This window comes from Elgaria multicarinata, chromosome 1, assembly GCF_023053635.1.
Source record: "Elgaria multicarinata webbii isolate HBS135686 ecotype San Diego chromosome 1, rElgMul1.1.pri, whole genome shotgun sequence".
In the NCBI taxonomy this organism is placed as follows: domain Eukaryota; kingdom Metazoa; phylum Chordata; class Lepidosauria; order Squamata; family Anguidae; genus Elgaria; species Elgaria multicarinata.
Window position 1 is genome coordinate 179,263,374 of NC_086171.1, and position 16,591 is coordinate 179,279,964.

Genomic DNA, 16,591 nt, shown 5'->3' on the forward strand with positions numbered 1-16,591 from the left:
TGGGGGGAGGGGGGTATACATGTGTTCTAGAGGTGATGAATTTGTATAAATAACATTAATTTAAAGGCCAAATTTAAAAAAATCACTGATAGCTCACTGATCTCAGGTGCTAATAGACTACTATATGAGGGCCTGACTAAGGACCTGCTTTTAGGAAATTGACTTCTACCCATTTTCTGTATTCTGTCCTTGAGATATGACTTCTAGCTATGCTTGGAAGAGGGAGGAGGGGGTCTGAATTATTAGATATTGCCAACTTCCATAAATGCACATTAATTCATGATGCTGTATGAGATAGTAGGCTATTTTAACATCAAGTCTGAGCTGGCAGAGAAAGTTGAATTAGAGGAAGCCAGTTAATATCAGGAAAAATGGTGTCAGTTGATAATGAAAGGAAAAGAGGGGGCATAAGGGAGGGGCCTCATAGGCCAGAGATTCCTCACCCCTGCTCTATAATGTCCCCACATTTTTCTAAACCAAAAAGCATCAAAGTTGAATGCTTTTTAATCCTTCCTCACTAGTTAGGGTGACTGTATAAAAGGGAGGACAGGGCTCCTGTATCTTTAACAGTTGTATTGAAAAGGGAATTTCAGCAGATGTCATTTGTATATATGGAGAAACTGGTGGAAATTTCCTCTTCATCACAACCGTTAAAGCTGCAGGAGCTATACTAGAGTGACCAGATTCAAAAGAGGGCAGGGCACCTGCAGCTTTAACTGTTGTGATAAAGAGGGAATTTCACCAGGTTCTCCATATATAAACATGACACCTGCTGAAATTCCCTCTTCAATACAACTGTTAAAAGATACAGGAGTCCTGTCCTCCTTTTCATATAGTCACCCTACTAACTAGGAAGATGCGCTTACCTTTTGATCATACTGTTTCCTCTTTTCGATACATTTTCCAGATACAGAATGGTATGATTACAGTATGAAATATGGAAATAGGGACTGTACACAGTATTCCAAATGTGACCACACCGCAGACTTATATAAGAGTGTTATAATACCAGCAAGGGTCTCCCCACCCCACCGATCCCTTTTCTAATCATTCCCAACACTGGAGTTTGCCTTGTTTACTGCAATTGCTCACTGAATTTACATTTAGTTAAATATCCACCCCAACCCTAAAATCGCTTTTCTGGGTAGTCATAGATACTTCAGACCCCATCAGCATATATGCCTTACAAGCTTGGAAGGAACCCAGGTACCTGAGAGAGATGCTTACGCATGAAGATCTGTTCAAAAAGCTCTTCTCCCAACACTGTCGACACCATCTGAGATGACATGTGGTGTGACACTTGTAGAATCTGCTCCACAGGGAGGCTTGCCTAACACAGTGCTGTTATCTGTATGTTCTGGCAAAGACCTTTTAACTTTCCCAACATTTTTCATTGCTGCTTCTCTATCTTTCTGGATCATTTTTTACACTGCTTCTAATTTGCTGTTTTAATTCTATGACAGAATTAAACCGACCTGAGAATTTCTTTTTAACTGCAGTGTAGTATAGATTTTGAATATAAGTATATATATATAATGTATAAAGTAAATATTTTCTTCCTCCTCCCAACATGCATCATTTTGCACTTCAGCCAAACTAGATATGATGGCAGCAGTTCTGGGTGTTAAAACAGAATCTCACTGCTTGTTTTCCTTCCTTGTGAGAAAAAGTGCCCTATCTTCCAAGACTGCTAAGTTTATACAGGAGCCTTTGATGATGGATTTAAACTCCAATCAATATACACTTACCTAGAATTAAACCCCTTTGAATTGAATGGGACTTGCTTCTGAGTAAGCATGTACAGAACTGTCAGTCAAAAGCCTTTTGGATGTCCAGACTGCTAACACACACAAAGGATTCTAGTGATTATTTTATATTTTATGGTTATATTATTATATTAGTTTACTTGATAGTGAATAACTAATAAATAAAGTTTAGTAAGGCACATACTAACACTTACCAATAACAAAAAAAACTATGAATCCCTATTGTCCTCTATCATTGTAAATCCAGTTCCAACAACAGTTCAAGGGGATGACATTCTAGCCAGGGCAGTAATATTCCAACATTTAGATAGGATTGTGCCCTTTTTTTCTGGCAGGGCTTATGTGCCTTTAACAGATGCATGACAGATACAAATACAGCAATTTAATCTTTTTTCAACATACATATACAAGAGCCAGAAATACTTCACCTGTTGGATTTCTTCCTGTCACTCTTAAAGGTACAGGAATCTTGCTAGGAAAATGGTGGCAGACTGACTCCTGCATCAAAGAATTCTAATACACTGCAATCTTGAGCAAACATACTTGGGACTAAGTCTTACTCAAGAGTTACACACACATACCCCCGGCTTCTGTACTTTTCTCTCAGGCCCAAAAGCAACCAACTTGCTTTAAGGTTGTTATCCACTTCGGTACATGTAGATGGTAATTAAGAAGAAGGAGAAGAACATGGTATTTACATGTACAGTAACTAAATTATGTAGTGCTCAGCCTCTGTTGCTAAAAAAAAATTAAGCTGTTGTTAAAATCCTGTGACATAAAATTCAAATATATGGAGCTCCTTTAAAACCTGAATCTTTGATTAGGCCTTAAGATCCCAGATAATACAGAGTGCAGCAGACTCCTAGTATCTAAGCTCTGGTGTAGGTCATTCTTAAGAAGTTAGACTAATGAACTTGCTCTGCCCTACATTAAAAATCAGCATTGTGGAGGTATCTGTATTTCTCCATGCGAATTGAACTGGTTCAGGCATGCCAAACTGGTAATTGAAAATTATAGTACAATCCTATGCATGTTTGGGTTCAATGTGACTTACTCCATAGTAAGTCTAGGATTGTAACCCCAATTGATCTAAAACAGAATAGCTTATTTCATAGCTAAAGCCAAAACAGAATCAAATTTAAAAAATGTTATTCCTTAAGCCATGCAAATCTCACTATGTACATATTTTACACAGAATAGTACTAAACCAAAGCTAGTTTATTTCTCTAGGTCCTCTGAAAGTAGTGCCGCTTCTATGGACAAAAATTGCTAATTTCAATCAGCCACTGCAGCTATGCCTTTAATAGCAGCTTGATGTGCAGCAGATAATGTGAAAAGCTCCACCTAATTTTGAAAGATCAAGCATCTGTTAAGGTTACAAGGGAAAGCTAGGCCTTTTTTTCCTGATCAGTTGACTACCTTATTTGTGGTTAATGCAGCACTGTATAAAGCAATTTGCATCGCACAAGAAATCCTAATCTCTTTGATTTGAACCTTTGCAAAGTATTTATTCTATCTATAAAGTGTTGTTTCTTCTGTTGTGTAACTACAATGCTTTAATCTATAACACTTCAGAATGTAAATCATTAACTAGGCCGAAGGTGAGTTTTGCCAGCAGTAGCTGAAGATGTAAGGGGGGCGTGCAAATGTAGTATGAAAGAAGAGTTAAATGGAATAAAATATGCTTATGGATTCTTCTTGCTGGGAAAAACCAGAGGGTAAGTTATCTAGGGCAATGAATTAGAAGAATATGCTCTAATGTTTCTGCTAGGATGTGAGACTTTGATCAGGCAAATTGAACTTGTGAGGCTTGGAGAAAAGGGGATTTGTTCTGAGTTGTCTTGTTAGACTGCATGAGATTATATGAGAGAGAAGTATTGTACAAAGATCAGAATAGAACTTGGTTGGAGAAAGTTTTTAGAAAATTGAAGGTAAATGCTGAGCATGGTCTATAAGAAATTGCAAGCCAAAGCAAAAGGGAATCACTCCCCAGCCATGAGAGAAGAAAATATTGTGCTTCCTTTCAAATATCTTGATTATATATATTTTTTTGGGGGGGGGGGGTTACTCACAGGAAACCAATTTGACTGTGTTCCATCTGCCTATAGGCTCCTTATATGCCATAAAAGCTACTCTGTTCATCCATTGAGGCTATCTTAAAAGGAACTCTGTCCACCTGCAGTTTAACTTTCTCCAGTGGACAGAGTAAGGAAACAGTATATTTCCTATTCTGCCGACAACGATGCAGAAAACTGTTAAGCCCTTACTACTTAGTAAAGCCAAGAAAAGTTTCAGTACGTTCCTGATCAAAGTTTCGGTTGATCCGTTTGCGGTAGGCGGCTATCGGGAACGGAAAGCAGCTAGAAAAGAATTTACAACAACAGCATTCCGTCCTTCTTCCAAGGACCTCGGATATCTCACTCTGTCCTCTCAACAGCTGTATTAAATAGGATGAGAGTGACTTATTCAAACGACGAGCTGAGCGGGCACTTTATTCCAAGTCCTCCCCCAGACTCTTTAAATGGGAAAGACTCGAGTCGCGGGGCGTCCATTCGGCTCGTGAGGGAGAGAACCTAAATGGGGCCACTCCGCCAACCGCACGCATCTAGAACAACCACTTCTGTCGCAAGTTGATGACGTTATGCCCTATGGTGCCAGCCAATTACGTCTACGACGCGCGCCGAGATGTTTGTGGTTGTCGCGAGAGTTGCCCCGACCCGGGTCACGGTGCCGGCAGGAGCGGGATGGCTAAGGAGCTGCGCCGAGCCGACGAGCGAGGCTCCGCGGCTCGGCCACCGCTGAGGAAATGGCGCCCCGAGACCGGCCGGTAGTGGCACCTCCTTCCACCATGCGCAAGCGCGGGTCCCGAAAGCGTCTCAAGTTTCGAGCCGACAACGTCTGCTTCGAGCGCGGTAAGTAGTCGGGCCAGTTGTCGTGGCTGGTGGCAGCCATTGTCCGCTGACGCGGCTCCTGAACTCTCTCGCTTGCCCTCCGCAGTGACCGTGGCCGACTACGCCAACTCGGATCCCGCCGTGGTGAAATCTGGGCGTGTGAAGAAGGCGGTGGCCAACGCGGTGCAGAAGGAAGGTGAGTCCGGGCACGAAGGGAGGAGTCGCACCAAAAGAGCAGCTAGTGTCGGACTAGCAACAAAAACAACCGAGTCTTGAGGCACCTTTTAAAAACGTGTATGGTGTTAAGTGTACCAATTCTTAAAGTTATGCGTTAACGGGATGTGTCTTGGCTTTGCTTTCCTACGAACGTGTAATGGTCGAATTGCTGTATCAAAAAATCCCACTAAGCCACTATGTTGAATGTGTTCACCATTGTAGACCAGTTCTGTAGGAATGCACCATGCAGAATTGACCCCAACTCTCTGGAGATATGTAGGCTGTGACGTTCTGAGGAAGGATGTCCCAAAACTCCCTTGTTGCTGCCAGCACCTGACAGGTACAGAGAGGCCTGACAGGGCAGAATGCTAACTAGCAATATTAACTATTTATTTATTTATTACATTTTTATACCGCCCAATAGCCGAAGCTCTCTGGGCAGTTCACAGAAATTAAAATCATAATAAAACAACCAACAGGTTAAAAACACAAATAGAAAATACAGTATGAAAAACACAACTAGTCTATCCTGCAACTACAAGGAGGATGCCTACTTATTGTCCTGGAAGCTGATTAGGAAAATAAATATGGGTCTCTGAGTAGAAAAGTGAAGGTGTGTGTGCAATCTTAATGTAGGGAAAAATGTACCCCAGATATCAAATTAAGGAATACTGTTATAGGCATCAATAAACTTATCAGAATCCTGTAGCCAATTAATTGATGGTTAGTACAAATTGATATGTGACATGATATGTGGAATGAAGGTCCTTATCTTCCTCCTTCCTATGTTTTGGCCATTACATTTGCTACATCTCAATATTGCAGTAACAGTAGTAAACATAACTGGGAAGACTTTCCCTTTGGTCTCTACTGAGCAACACGATGCCCGCTCTGACTTGAGAACTTTGCCTCTTCAGATCATGAGTCTCCAGTTTTCCAAATCTCCTTTCTTCCCAGTAATACATTGTCTTCTTATTTCTGGGACATGCATGTAGCTTTGCCTGGCTTTCCTCTGGGTACCTCCTTTATTCAGCTTGATGTGTCCATCACCCATTGATTCAAGCTTCCTGTTTTTCTCTTACTGCCCTCTTTCTTATATCTGCTAGCTATTGACCGGTTTCCTTAACACTCGCACATATTCCATGTTAAGCACGGGTTCTCTAACTAGCTCCTTCTTGCCTCCAATTCCTGTTATCTCTGCTCTGCTCTTCATGCCTACCTTTCCTTCAGATTTCTCTACCTTAGTCCATTGTCTAGTTTGCATTTTTCCTTCAGTACCCTGGACTCCCTCTCTTAGTTTGCCTGTTTCCCAGAATAACTTCTCAGTCCTTGGCCTGCTTCTGTGTGGGGTTTTAATTTCAGCTAACTGACAAGTTCCCTTCTTGAAAGAATCTGAGTTCCCTGTACAACTGAACACAGGCACAATGCAATAGCTGTGTAAAATAAAGTACACATATTTGGAAGTAGCTCTTTTCCAGTTTTCTGAATACAAAAATCATGGACATTATCAGTTCTTGTATTTCAACATATTCTGTTTATTTGTGATTCTAGTGAAATCACTCTGTGGTTTGGAGGCATCTTGTGTACCTACTGATGAAGTATTATCAGTGGCAGAGTCCTGCGGTAGTAATGATGAAATGGATTCTGAGGATTTTGCCAATGATACAATATTGTCTAGAAAAAAGAAAAACCAGAGGCATAGAGGTTAGTACAAATTGATTTGTGACAATTTAATCATGGTTTCTGGCAGTCTCTTAGATCATTCCCATTTCTCAAATGAATTTCTTCTTGTATATGACCTATGTGTGAACCATATAACTGCCCAATAACATTTTTTACAGTTATTGGCATGCATGCTTCCTTATTCTTTCCACTATCAGTTAAGAAAATAAAGTCCTACCAAAACTGGTGTGGACTTGTAGTAGTAAGATCTGGTTTCAAATCCCTGCTCAGCCACTAAGCTTACTAGGTGAACTTGGGCCAGTTACTTAGCTTCCTCATGTGATGTTGTAAGGATAAAATAGGGTAATCCTATGTATTCTACCATGAGCTGATTAACATAAGCTGATTTATTGCAAAAAAGGGAACTTGCACCTTCTAAGAGTTCCGCTAAGTCATATTGCTTTATTGCTAGCTTTGAAGACGTGGCGATGGTTGGTAATGTTCTTTCTTCATTACCTTCAGAAAATTCTGATGGGGTAATAGGCAAAGAATATCCTATTGATATTTGGTTGATGCTGGCATCCTACATACGTCCAGAAGACACTGTGAATTTTTCTCTCATTTGTAAAAGAGCGTGGACTGTCACTTGCACTGCTGCCTTTTGGACCAGACTTTATAGAAGGTATGTCAGTTTGTAAATGCTCAGTAGATTATCTTGGTGATTTAGGGGGCTCTGCTGTAAAGTTTGAAGGGAATAGTGGCCCTGCTCAGAAGACACCATAAGCCACAACTTTAACCACGGTGAATAAGGCAAAAAGACTTATTCACCATGGTTAAAACTGTGGTTTAAGGTGTCTTCTGAACAGAGCCAGTGTGTATAAAAATTAGTTGCATATTTATGGTGACTTTGAGGTCTGAAATGTGTTACGATAAAATGGGAATTTTGGCATCTCTAGACTGTCCATGAGAAACCCAGTTTGATTAGAATAATAATACTGAATGCATATCAAAATATGTATGATATAACTAAACCATAATATGCAGAATACACATGAGATATGATAGATACAACAACACTGTCAAAAATCACTTGAAAGTCATATTAAAGAAGGCTATTAAGATCTTATAGCTAGTAATGACTGAGGCTCTTTGATTACGCTGTCTTTTAAGGGGCTTTTCTGGCTGTAAAATCATCCTGTGTTGCATAATCTGGTCTGCAAGGTTGCACCTCATGAGTCTAGTTGCCTCCCTTGAGTCAGGGAGAATGGAGAATTGAACTACAACCACTTTAGGCTGATTAACATCCCATGGTGGAAGATGGGGCCTGCAGCCTCCCATGCATAACATTGGTACACTGCATAGAAGCTCAGTTCATACAGTTGTCCTCGGGATGGGGGAAATAATCACAGATGCTGAATTTTGACACAAAGCACCTGTGTCATATCAGCTAAATGTGTGGTGGCAGAGAAGAACACATCCAAGGGATCACTCACCAGGTCAGCATATTAACCAGCTTTGAATATGGTGTAGTACTAGCTCCTTTCAATGTTTTCAGCTTCTGTTAAATTATAATAGGTTGTATCTATAAAAAGACTATTCTCTTTGGACTTGTATGCGGCAATAATCTACTTATATTTAAGTTATGGGTCATCAACCCTAATGTAGCTGGTTGTAAGAGTAGTGTAGGGCATGATAAAAAAGACAGATGAGGAAAGAGGCATCATCAACCGTCAACTCCTAGCTAATATCCCTTCTGAATTCTTATTCCTGTATTGAGTCTTAATGACAGGCTTTTTATCAGCATTCTTAGGTTGCTGAATTGTTTGCATCTTGGCTACCCATAGGTTGATGCATATTATTGCAAGTGAAGTCTTCCTCACTTTACTAACCAGGGCATGTGGGTGGGCTACATACTCTGCAGCAGAGAATCCTCACTGATTCACATTGGATTTGTGAGGGTAATTGCTCTTCTACTTGTCCTATCACCATATTCTAATTTTGGGAAGACCTGCTTCTTTTTTATTGTTTTTGTTCCCTTTCTAATATTAGTGTTAGTTTAGTGCATCAATCTCAAGATGCTTGAAACAAGATCAGGCTATGTGCACATGACTCTGCAAGAATCCATGCCTTCCATGCTGTGGAACAGACAGTAGGTGCTGGGAGTAGTTGTGTGTGCAGAAGACAGAACATGTTTTGAGCTGGGGGGGGCAAACTGAAAGGCTGAAACACTGGTTTAGATAATGTTTGGATGAAATTAGGTATTTCTGCCTTAAAATTATTTTTTTATTGAATTTCTTCTAGGCACTACAATAGGAATGCATACCTCCCAATCCGTTTACAGCCAGAGTCTATAGAAAAGATGTACTGCCTCCGTGCGTGTGTGATTCGCTCCCTATACCATATGTATAGACCTTTTGTTTCCCAGATATCCAGAAATCCAGCAATTCCAGAGACTACTCCAAGCACACTAAAAAATTCAAAAGTAAGTGTTTAAACAGAAGTGTTCTTATTCAGTTGTGTGTTAGCGTATTTTATTGGCAGTGAAGAGCCCATTTATCAAGTCTACATTTTAGACAGATTTTGTTTGTACTAGGACCACTCTTGTATATTTCTACTTGCTGCTTATAAATAGGGCTGTGCATGGTCACCCCGATTCGCCTCGGAGGCCGGTTCAGAGCCCCTGAAACAGCCCCGATTCGACTCAGGGTGCTTCGGGGGTTGCCTGCCTCCCCTCTGTGCCAAAGCCGAGGTGAGATTTGGGCCCTCTGAGGCGACTCGGCCTTTTAAGTCCCTGGGTAATGGCTGCGCAGCCAGGGAAGCTGGTAGCAAGGCCAGCCATGAGTCCATTGGACTCACCTCCCTCTCCCTGCTCACCTGCCGCCATCGCTGCCCGCCACATTGCCACCATCGCCGCATCGCTCCTGCCACCATCGCCACTGCTGCATCGCTCCTGCTGCCATCGCCACATTGCTGCCACCATCACCACCCACTGCATCGCTCCTGCTGCCATTGCCACCACATCGCTCCTGCCGCCATCGCTGCATCGTCCACCGCAACCAAGAATTGCAGCGCTCCTGAGAACCAGGCTGAGATTTCAAGATATCGCAGGGGCTCTGATTAGTACCTCTATGGCCACCATAGTTTGGTGGCAGGAGCGATGCAGTGGCAATGGTGGCAGGTGAGCAGGGAGAGTGGGAAGAGGGAGGTGAGTCCAAAGGACTCACGGCCTGCCTTGTGCTGGCTTTCCCAGGATGGTGGGAGGGAGGGCCCAGGGCTACTCTGAAGTGGCCCGAGGCTTCCCGAAGCTTTGGTGCTGTGTGGCTTCGGGGCGCCTCAGAACCAAGGTGAGGCGGGCTGAATCAGCCCGCCTTGCCTTGGTTTCGCGGGTTTGGCCCAAGGCGGTGCACAGCCCTACTTATAAATGCCTTAGCTAACAGAAGTCAAAATGTTAATAGAAGTCAAAAATATTTAGCCTTAAGTAAAGAATTTGCATTTTCCTTCTATGTATAAACGCCAACTTGTGACATCATGATTTCTTTCTGGAAAGTCCATTAGCAGTGTGTTGCATGACTAATATCTGTATCCAAAGAAGTTTACAGTCCCTTGACACATTTTTCCAGTTCCAGGAGGTAGTTGGGTTAGCCAGTTACCAGTCCAAAGGAGATAGAAGGATTGGTAGCTTGGATTCTTCATGTTCACATCACAACGGCTTTGGTGTCCACAGCTAATGTTGCTATTGTACTAATAATTTGTACATCCCTTGTGTATAAAAAGTAATAATAACTTACAAAAGAAAATTAAATGACAGATGTCTGTAGTGCAATAACAGTAATGGTTTGGCTTAAATTCAAAAAGATAGAAATTTGCTATCACTCTGATTCCACTGCATCTTGGCATTACCGAAGTGCAAGTCATGCAAATGCAATTTGTGTGTACAGGAGTTTCTTTGTACACTGTACAGCCAGAGAGCCTTTACATTTGGATTTGGATTTCTCCCCTGTAGCGTCTCCTCTCACTAGTGGGAGATGACTACATACGTTGAACATGCAAGGCAGAGAGACTTGGTCTTTTGGTTACTGAAACCAGCTCTTCCTATTTAATTTCCCTTTCTCTTTCCCAGTGTAGCTTCTGTGGGACACTGGAGCCGTTGTGGTGTCAGCAGAAGTTTGCCCTTAAAGACACCCTCACTGTTTGGAGCAGCAGGCCACATGGTACACATCTGAAGGGTAGGACAGTTGGCATGTGGATGATATCCTCTGCCCCTTAGGAGGTACTCATGTGCTTAACTACCTTCCTCCTTGTAACTAATATTCAGTGCTGCTCAGAAGAGTGGGATTATGTTTAGGGAGTATGTTTCTGTTAAGCCATGAAGAGAGGCACGTTTGCATGAAAGGTCCTTCTTGATGCATGCTTCTGAACTTAATTATAGTTTGGGTTGTGCATGTCTCCTTTATAAAGACTGATGGCTTACTGCTTATAGTAATTCTACTACTGTAGGCACTTGTCTGTACAATACATAAGACAGGGTGAGGCTTTTCTATAGCTGTTGACTTCAGTAGGGTGGTGCCTCTTCCCATAGAGGGAATTGCATTAGTATTTTCACAGTAGAGCAGTTGTTGTCTTGAGCCCTAGTATGTTTTTCAGGGCAGTGGGGCGGGAGTTAATAAAGCTTGTGGATGACTGGCATGTTAATAGAATGGCAGGTCTAGTGGCAGATTGCCAGTGTAAGTGGATAAGTAGTATAAGTTTCTCAATAGGCATCTGGCTTGTGAGAGGGGTTGTAACTCAGTGATGGAGCACATGCTTTGCATGCAGAATATCCCAGGCTCAATCCCTGGCATCTACGGATGGGGCTGGCAGAGAATCCTGTCTCAAACCCTGAAGAGTGAATGTGGACAATACAGTCAGTGTGGACAATACTAGGCTAGAACAGAATACTGGACTAAATAGACCCTTGGTCTGATCCAGCATTGTTCTTATGTTCATGTCAAGCCATGCTGCACTTAAAAATATAATGGATTCTGAATCATGGACAGTTACAAGTATATTAATCAGACTTTGTTTGTATGAGCTGCTTTATGTCTACATAGTGCAAGACTGCATGTCACAACTCTTTCTCTCTTCTGCATCAGTGCCTGCTTTTCTGGTCTAAAAAGGTTGACCGGCAATCTTCACTGTGGGAATTCAGCTTCAAATTCCAAAGGCAGGTATGAATGCTAAATTCTTACCAATATTAGAATAGCAACATTGCAGAATGGTTGGTTGGAGTTTATATCCCACTCTTCTACCAATAGGTATTTAGTGCAGCTTACAGAGAGGGAGAAGACATATTAAGGGAATAAATATGCAATAGTAAACCTCAATTAAAAACAGCCATGAAATGCAGCAATTTAAAGTAATTAAAGCAGCTGCTTTTGCTTATTGCTGCTTGAGGTACTTTCTTGGTTTGAAAAAGCATTGAAAGTCATTTGGTAAATGAAAATAGTTATATGCTAGATAGAGGCAGGATAAAAGATCCGTGTGTAATTATGCTTATCAAGGCAAGAGGCCATTAGTCTGGTTTCAATACTGATTTTCTAACTCCTAAATTTTTATACAACTTATGCCTTCTTTCCCATCCTGAAATTGTAGAGCAAGGGCAGATAACTTCTGCATTTGTGATGGTTGTCCTAGTCTCCAGTTAGTGGTTCATAGGCTGGAGGTGTGTGTTGCTGCACAACCTGACCCCTCTCCATTAAGGTATCCTACCATAGGAGAAAGATCTTTCTGCACATGCATGTCCCAAAAGATTGGCAGTACATCTTTACTTTTTCAAAATGTGGAAGAGCATTGCATCAAAATAGATCAGAATTGCATATAGTATGTCTTTTTGAGGACAGGCATTGTATATGAAATGTGATATAACAAGTTTGTACTATATCTTGGAAATATTATCTATAATATTTATGTAATAAATGTAACATTTCCTTCATACATAAAATTGGTAGGCAAAAGCTTTATCAAATTTCTTAAAATTTGGTAGGACTGAGGATTAAATCAATCTGCTTTTAGCCTAGTCGCCACCTGTTGACCATCTTTGAATTAGAAAATGCTTATCCTTCTGAAATCATACCATGGCAAAAACAAATGTTCAAATTTAAAATATTAGAATAAAATATTTCCCCTTAACATCTGCACATTCTTATAAAAAGCTTCAAAGCAAGATCAAGCCCTTTCCACAGAGAAGGGAGTTAGTGAAGTGAATCTGGGACCAGTCCTGATCCTTCAAAGATAGTCCTATAATTTTTTTCTGCCAAGGCATATGTCTTCCTTCTTACCCAGATTTAAGTCTGCAGGAATAGTTCACAGTTCTGAAAGCTTATAGAAATGGAATCAATTTCTGGTAACTGAATGAATGCATTTCTTTTGAGTCTCCCAAGTTCAAGAACAACTGTTCGAAACATCTTCAACCACCCATCCGGTACGAAGATGTCCACGTGAATCCTGACCGAGACTGCTGCCTATTGCAGATCACCACCCTCAACTTTATATATATACCTATTGTCATGGGCATGACAATTACCTTGGTAAGTGCTAGAATTATTTCTGTGCTCATCACCACATCTTGGTGCACAGAGCAAACTTTGTACAAGTTTTGCTAGAGTAGAAATTATGTCCATAGTGTATAATGAGACTAGGGCATAATCTCTGCCCAACAGATTCTAAACTTCATGGATATTGTATAGATATTCACTACATCAATTGCTGAAGTTTAAATAATGGAGGTTCTTATGGCTGCTCAAAACTGTTTGGGGGCAAGAAGGTTTCTTCAGAGATTAAGCTGAAAACATTAACAAGCTCAAATCCTGTGCTGTTCACTTTTAATAGGATTGAGAAGTTGTACATGCTATTAAAATAGTATCTAGATCTTAAGGAGGTTTCTGATTTTGTTTTGTTTTTTGCAGTTCACAATAAATGTGAGCACTGACATGAGACATCACAGAGTGAAAATGGTATTCCATGATTCACCAGTTTGGAATGGCAAGAAACCAAGATTTGACTATGGAGTGCAAGTTATAATGGACCCTGTGCACAGTGTGCGTCTTTTTGATTGGTGGCACCCACAGTTTCCCTCCTCACATATTTGAAGACTTCTAAGAAGTTTACATGAACTGGAAAAACTTCAGGAAGTCTAATTTTATTTGTAGACTACATTGTATAAAATCTCCATAAAGGACTAAACTTGATAAGCCGGTCTCTGTATATATTAGATCACCATTGGGGAGGGGTGGGGAGGGGAGGGGAAAGAGGTATTGTGTAGTAATAAGGTTCCATAAACACTTCTGTAAGACATTTTATTATCTGGAAAAAGGTTCACCTAAAATTCTTCTGGTGTTAATGAAACTTTCCCCTTAAAGGAAAATGCAGGACAAGTGTATTGTGTGTGTCTAGACGTGTTAACAGTTCAGGTATTAATGATATGAGAAAGTGAAATTGATAGCGGAGTGTTTCCACTCTTCCTCTTTAAAATGTGCTCAGACTCTGCACTTGGTGAGAGATTCAGGACAGATGAAAGGAAGTACTTCACACAGTGAATAGAGAAATGAATTCATTACCACAAGATATAGGACGGCCACCAATTTGGATGGCTTTAAGAGGGAGTTAGACAAATTCTTGGAGAAGAAGTCTTACAGTAACTACTAGTGCTGATGCTATTTCCAGCATCGGAGGAAGTATGCCTATGTACACCAGTTGCTGGGGAACATGGGCAGGAGAGTGCTGTTGCACTGAAGTCCCGTGGGCAGCTAGTTGGCCATTATGTGAACAGAAGGCTAGACTAGATGGACCCTTGGTCTGATCCAGCACGGCCCTTCTTATGTTCCTGTAGATCCATACAAGGAAACAATGAGGATTTTAGACTTAATTTCCTCACCGACCATGTACTTATAGCAGGAAACATTCACCCTCTGACGTGGCATGCACGCTCACAGACTGCCTGAAAGAAAATGGTAAATCCTTTATATATGTATTCATAAAATAAACTAGGTTAGCTCTGGATTTAGTCATGTTTCAAATTAGACCCGCTGAAATCAGTGGGACAAGTTGTGACTCCCATAGATTTCGGTGGATCTCCTCTAGATCCAACCCACTCACTGAAATTGTATGTTTCACATTACCCTGTTCACTTTAGTTGAGTCTGCTTGCACATGCTATGTAACTACTTCCCATGTACATAGGAACTTCCCAACACAGGACAACGGTACCAGTTTCCATATATTGCAGTAATTAGAGAAATGCTTACTACCTTACTAGCACTCTAGATGATTTTTGAGTGGGTCATATAACAGAAAGGGAAGCCCTCAAGGCTTTGACAACCTATTAGCCAATACTGGAAAGATCAGCATCTGGCTTGGCTATATTACATAGCTATAGAAAGACAAATGGCTAAAAGATGGTCTCCCAATATCATGAAATAGTGGAGAACTGCCAAAATGATCTAACATAAAAACATCAATAGTAAAGCTAAATATTTTGATACAAAATCCAACACATATGCAAATATGTCTCTTCTTGAGCTACCATGACAGGGCAGGTTCGAGAAAGACCATTTGAAATATACTTAGGAAATCTACAACCTTTCATGTTGGAGATGACATCTCCCCCTGCTTATGCTTCTTTGTCAAATCTTTTGATTTGGGGAAATAGCACTGTTTTCGTATTTGTAATCACTATATCATACCTGATTTCCATTAACAAGACTCAAGGCAACAGATCAAGAATTGAATGTGAGAACGCCAAAGCAGTGATTGGAAAGTGCACTGAGTGACACTGCATAAGTGGAAGCAAAAACAAAGATGCTTGAGGCTTAGAAAGATTGGGTGTCCTGCTTAAGATGGCTGTAAGGAGGGGTTATATTGGAACACGAGACAACTGAGGTAAGGCTGCACATGATACAGTATGCAAGTGAAGGAACCAAGAGGGAGAAAGCAGGGGAGAAGCAACGTAAGAAAAATGAGAGGGAGCTAGTAAGAAAGGTATGCTGAAGATAGCGCTATAGCTCCCACTCAACTGCAACCCAGCTTTAGGGCATATTCCCATGCATGTGCGACTTTTTTGATGGGCATCTTGTTCATATACAGTACTGTGCAAAAGTCTTAGGCCACGCTGGAAAAGGTGAATTGAAGCAATTTATCTGAACAGTTAGTGTTTATTGGTTTGAAAAAAACCACTATATAGTATTGAAGCAAACACAAAGAAACGTTAATACAATGAAAAGTAACAAAAATTTCTGTGTTTTTAAAACAAGACAGTATTTTGTGTTGACCTTAAATGTTGACCTTAGAATGCAAAAATGAAGCAATTCGCTTTCGTATACCACTAAGTTTTTCAAGTAGTCCTGTGGTAAATTCTTCCAAGCTTCTTGCAGGATTTGCCATAACTCATCTTTAGACTTTGGCTTCTTTTTGTTCTTTTCCCTGTCCAAGGGATCCCACACAGCTTCAATTATGTTGAGTTCAGGGCTTTGAGGTGGACAGTCTAATACTGTGGGTGTTCTATCTCCAGACCTTCACCCTAAGTAGGAATTGATCGTGGTTGCTGAGTGTTTGGGGTTGTTAGCATCCTTAAAGAAAGTTTTCAGTCATTTTCCTGAAGCTACAACATGATGAATCAAGATCTGTTTATATTTCTCCATATTCATAATTCCATCAATTTTGACCAGGGCCAGATCTACACCTTGTGTCAAATCGTTACGATTTCATCATGGTAACGCTACATCCCTCTTGCGCATTTATATCTTGTAGGATGCACAACAGCATTTGTTGCAGTATTTTGGATAATGTGGAATAAAAAGCAGGAAATAACACCAGGAAAGCAGTATACGGAATGTGTAATGTGTCCCGACAGTTATCAGTTCACTTCAATACCGCTATAAAGCAGTAGTGTAGATTTCCAGATCCCCTACGTTGTTAGATGAACTGCACCCCCAGACCATGACATACCCGCCACCCATGTTTCACAGAAGGCTGCAGACGGGCATCAATGTACATCTCGCCAACTCTTCTGACATATTGCCTT

General features: G+C 41.0%; 1 protein-coding gene across 5 annotated transcripts; it reads left to right on the plus strand.

Annotated features, from left to right (window-relative positions):
* The first annotated feature begins 4,493 nt into the window (after positions 1 to 4,493).
* On the plus strand, positions 4,494 to 13,764 carry TMEM183A (transmembrane protein 183A). 5 transcript variants are annotated; one of them, XR_010026292.1, is made up of 8 exons: positions 4,494 to 4,678; positions 4,764 to 4,853; positions 6,425 to 6,577; positions 7,058 to 7,217; positions 8,837 to 9,017; positions 10,656 to 10,761; positions 11,668 to 11,742; positions 12,955 to 13,036. XR_010026292.1 is itself a non-coding variant. In XM_063144343.1 (8 exons), the coding sequence occupies exons 1-8, from the start codon at positions 4,573 to 4,575 to the stop codon at positions 13,660 to 13,662; spliced, it is 1,104 nt and encodes a 367-aa protein (XP_063000413.1). In that variant the 5' UTR covers positions 4,494 to 4,572; the 3' UTR covers positions 13,663 to 13,764. The 5 variants fall into 5 exon arrangements, 2 of the variants coding, with proteins under 2 accessions (XP_063000413.1, XP_063000415.1); XR_010026291.1 differs by having other exon boundaries at positions 12,946 to 13,033; XR_010026293.1 differs by having other exon boundaries at positions 10,656 to 10,746; positions 12,946 to 13,033.
* The last annotated feature ends 2,827 nt before the right edge of the window (positions 13,765 to 16,591 follow it).

Bases quoted from the DNA above. Each gene is read 5' to 3' on its own strand.
- TMEM183A (XM_063144343.1), top strand. From the start codon at position 4,573: ATGGCGCCCCGAGACCGGCCGGTAGTGGCACCTCCTTCCACCATGCGC. The intron at 6,578-7,057 runs GTTAGTACAAAT...CATTACCTTCAG, and splicing joins GAAAAACCAGAGGCATAGAG to AAAATTCTGATGGGGTAATA. The intron at 7,218-8,836 runs GTATGTCAGTTT...AATTTCTTCTAG, and splicing joins TGGACCAGACTTTATAGAAG to GCACTACAATAGGAATGCAT.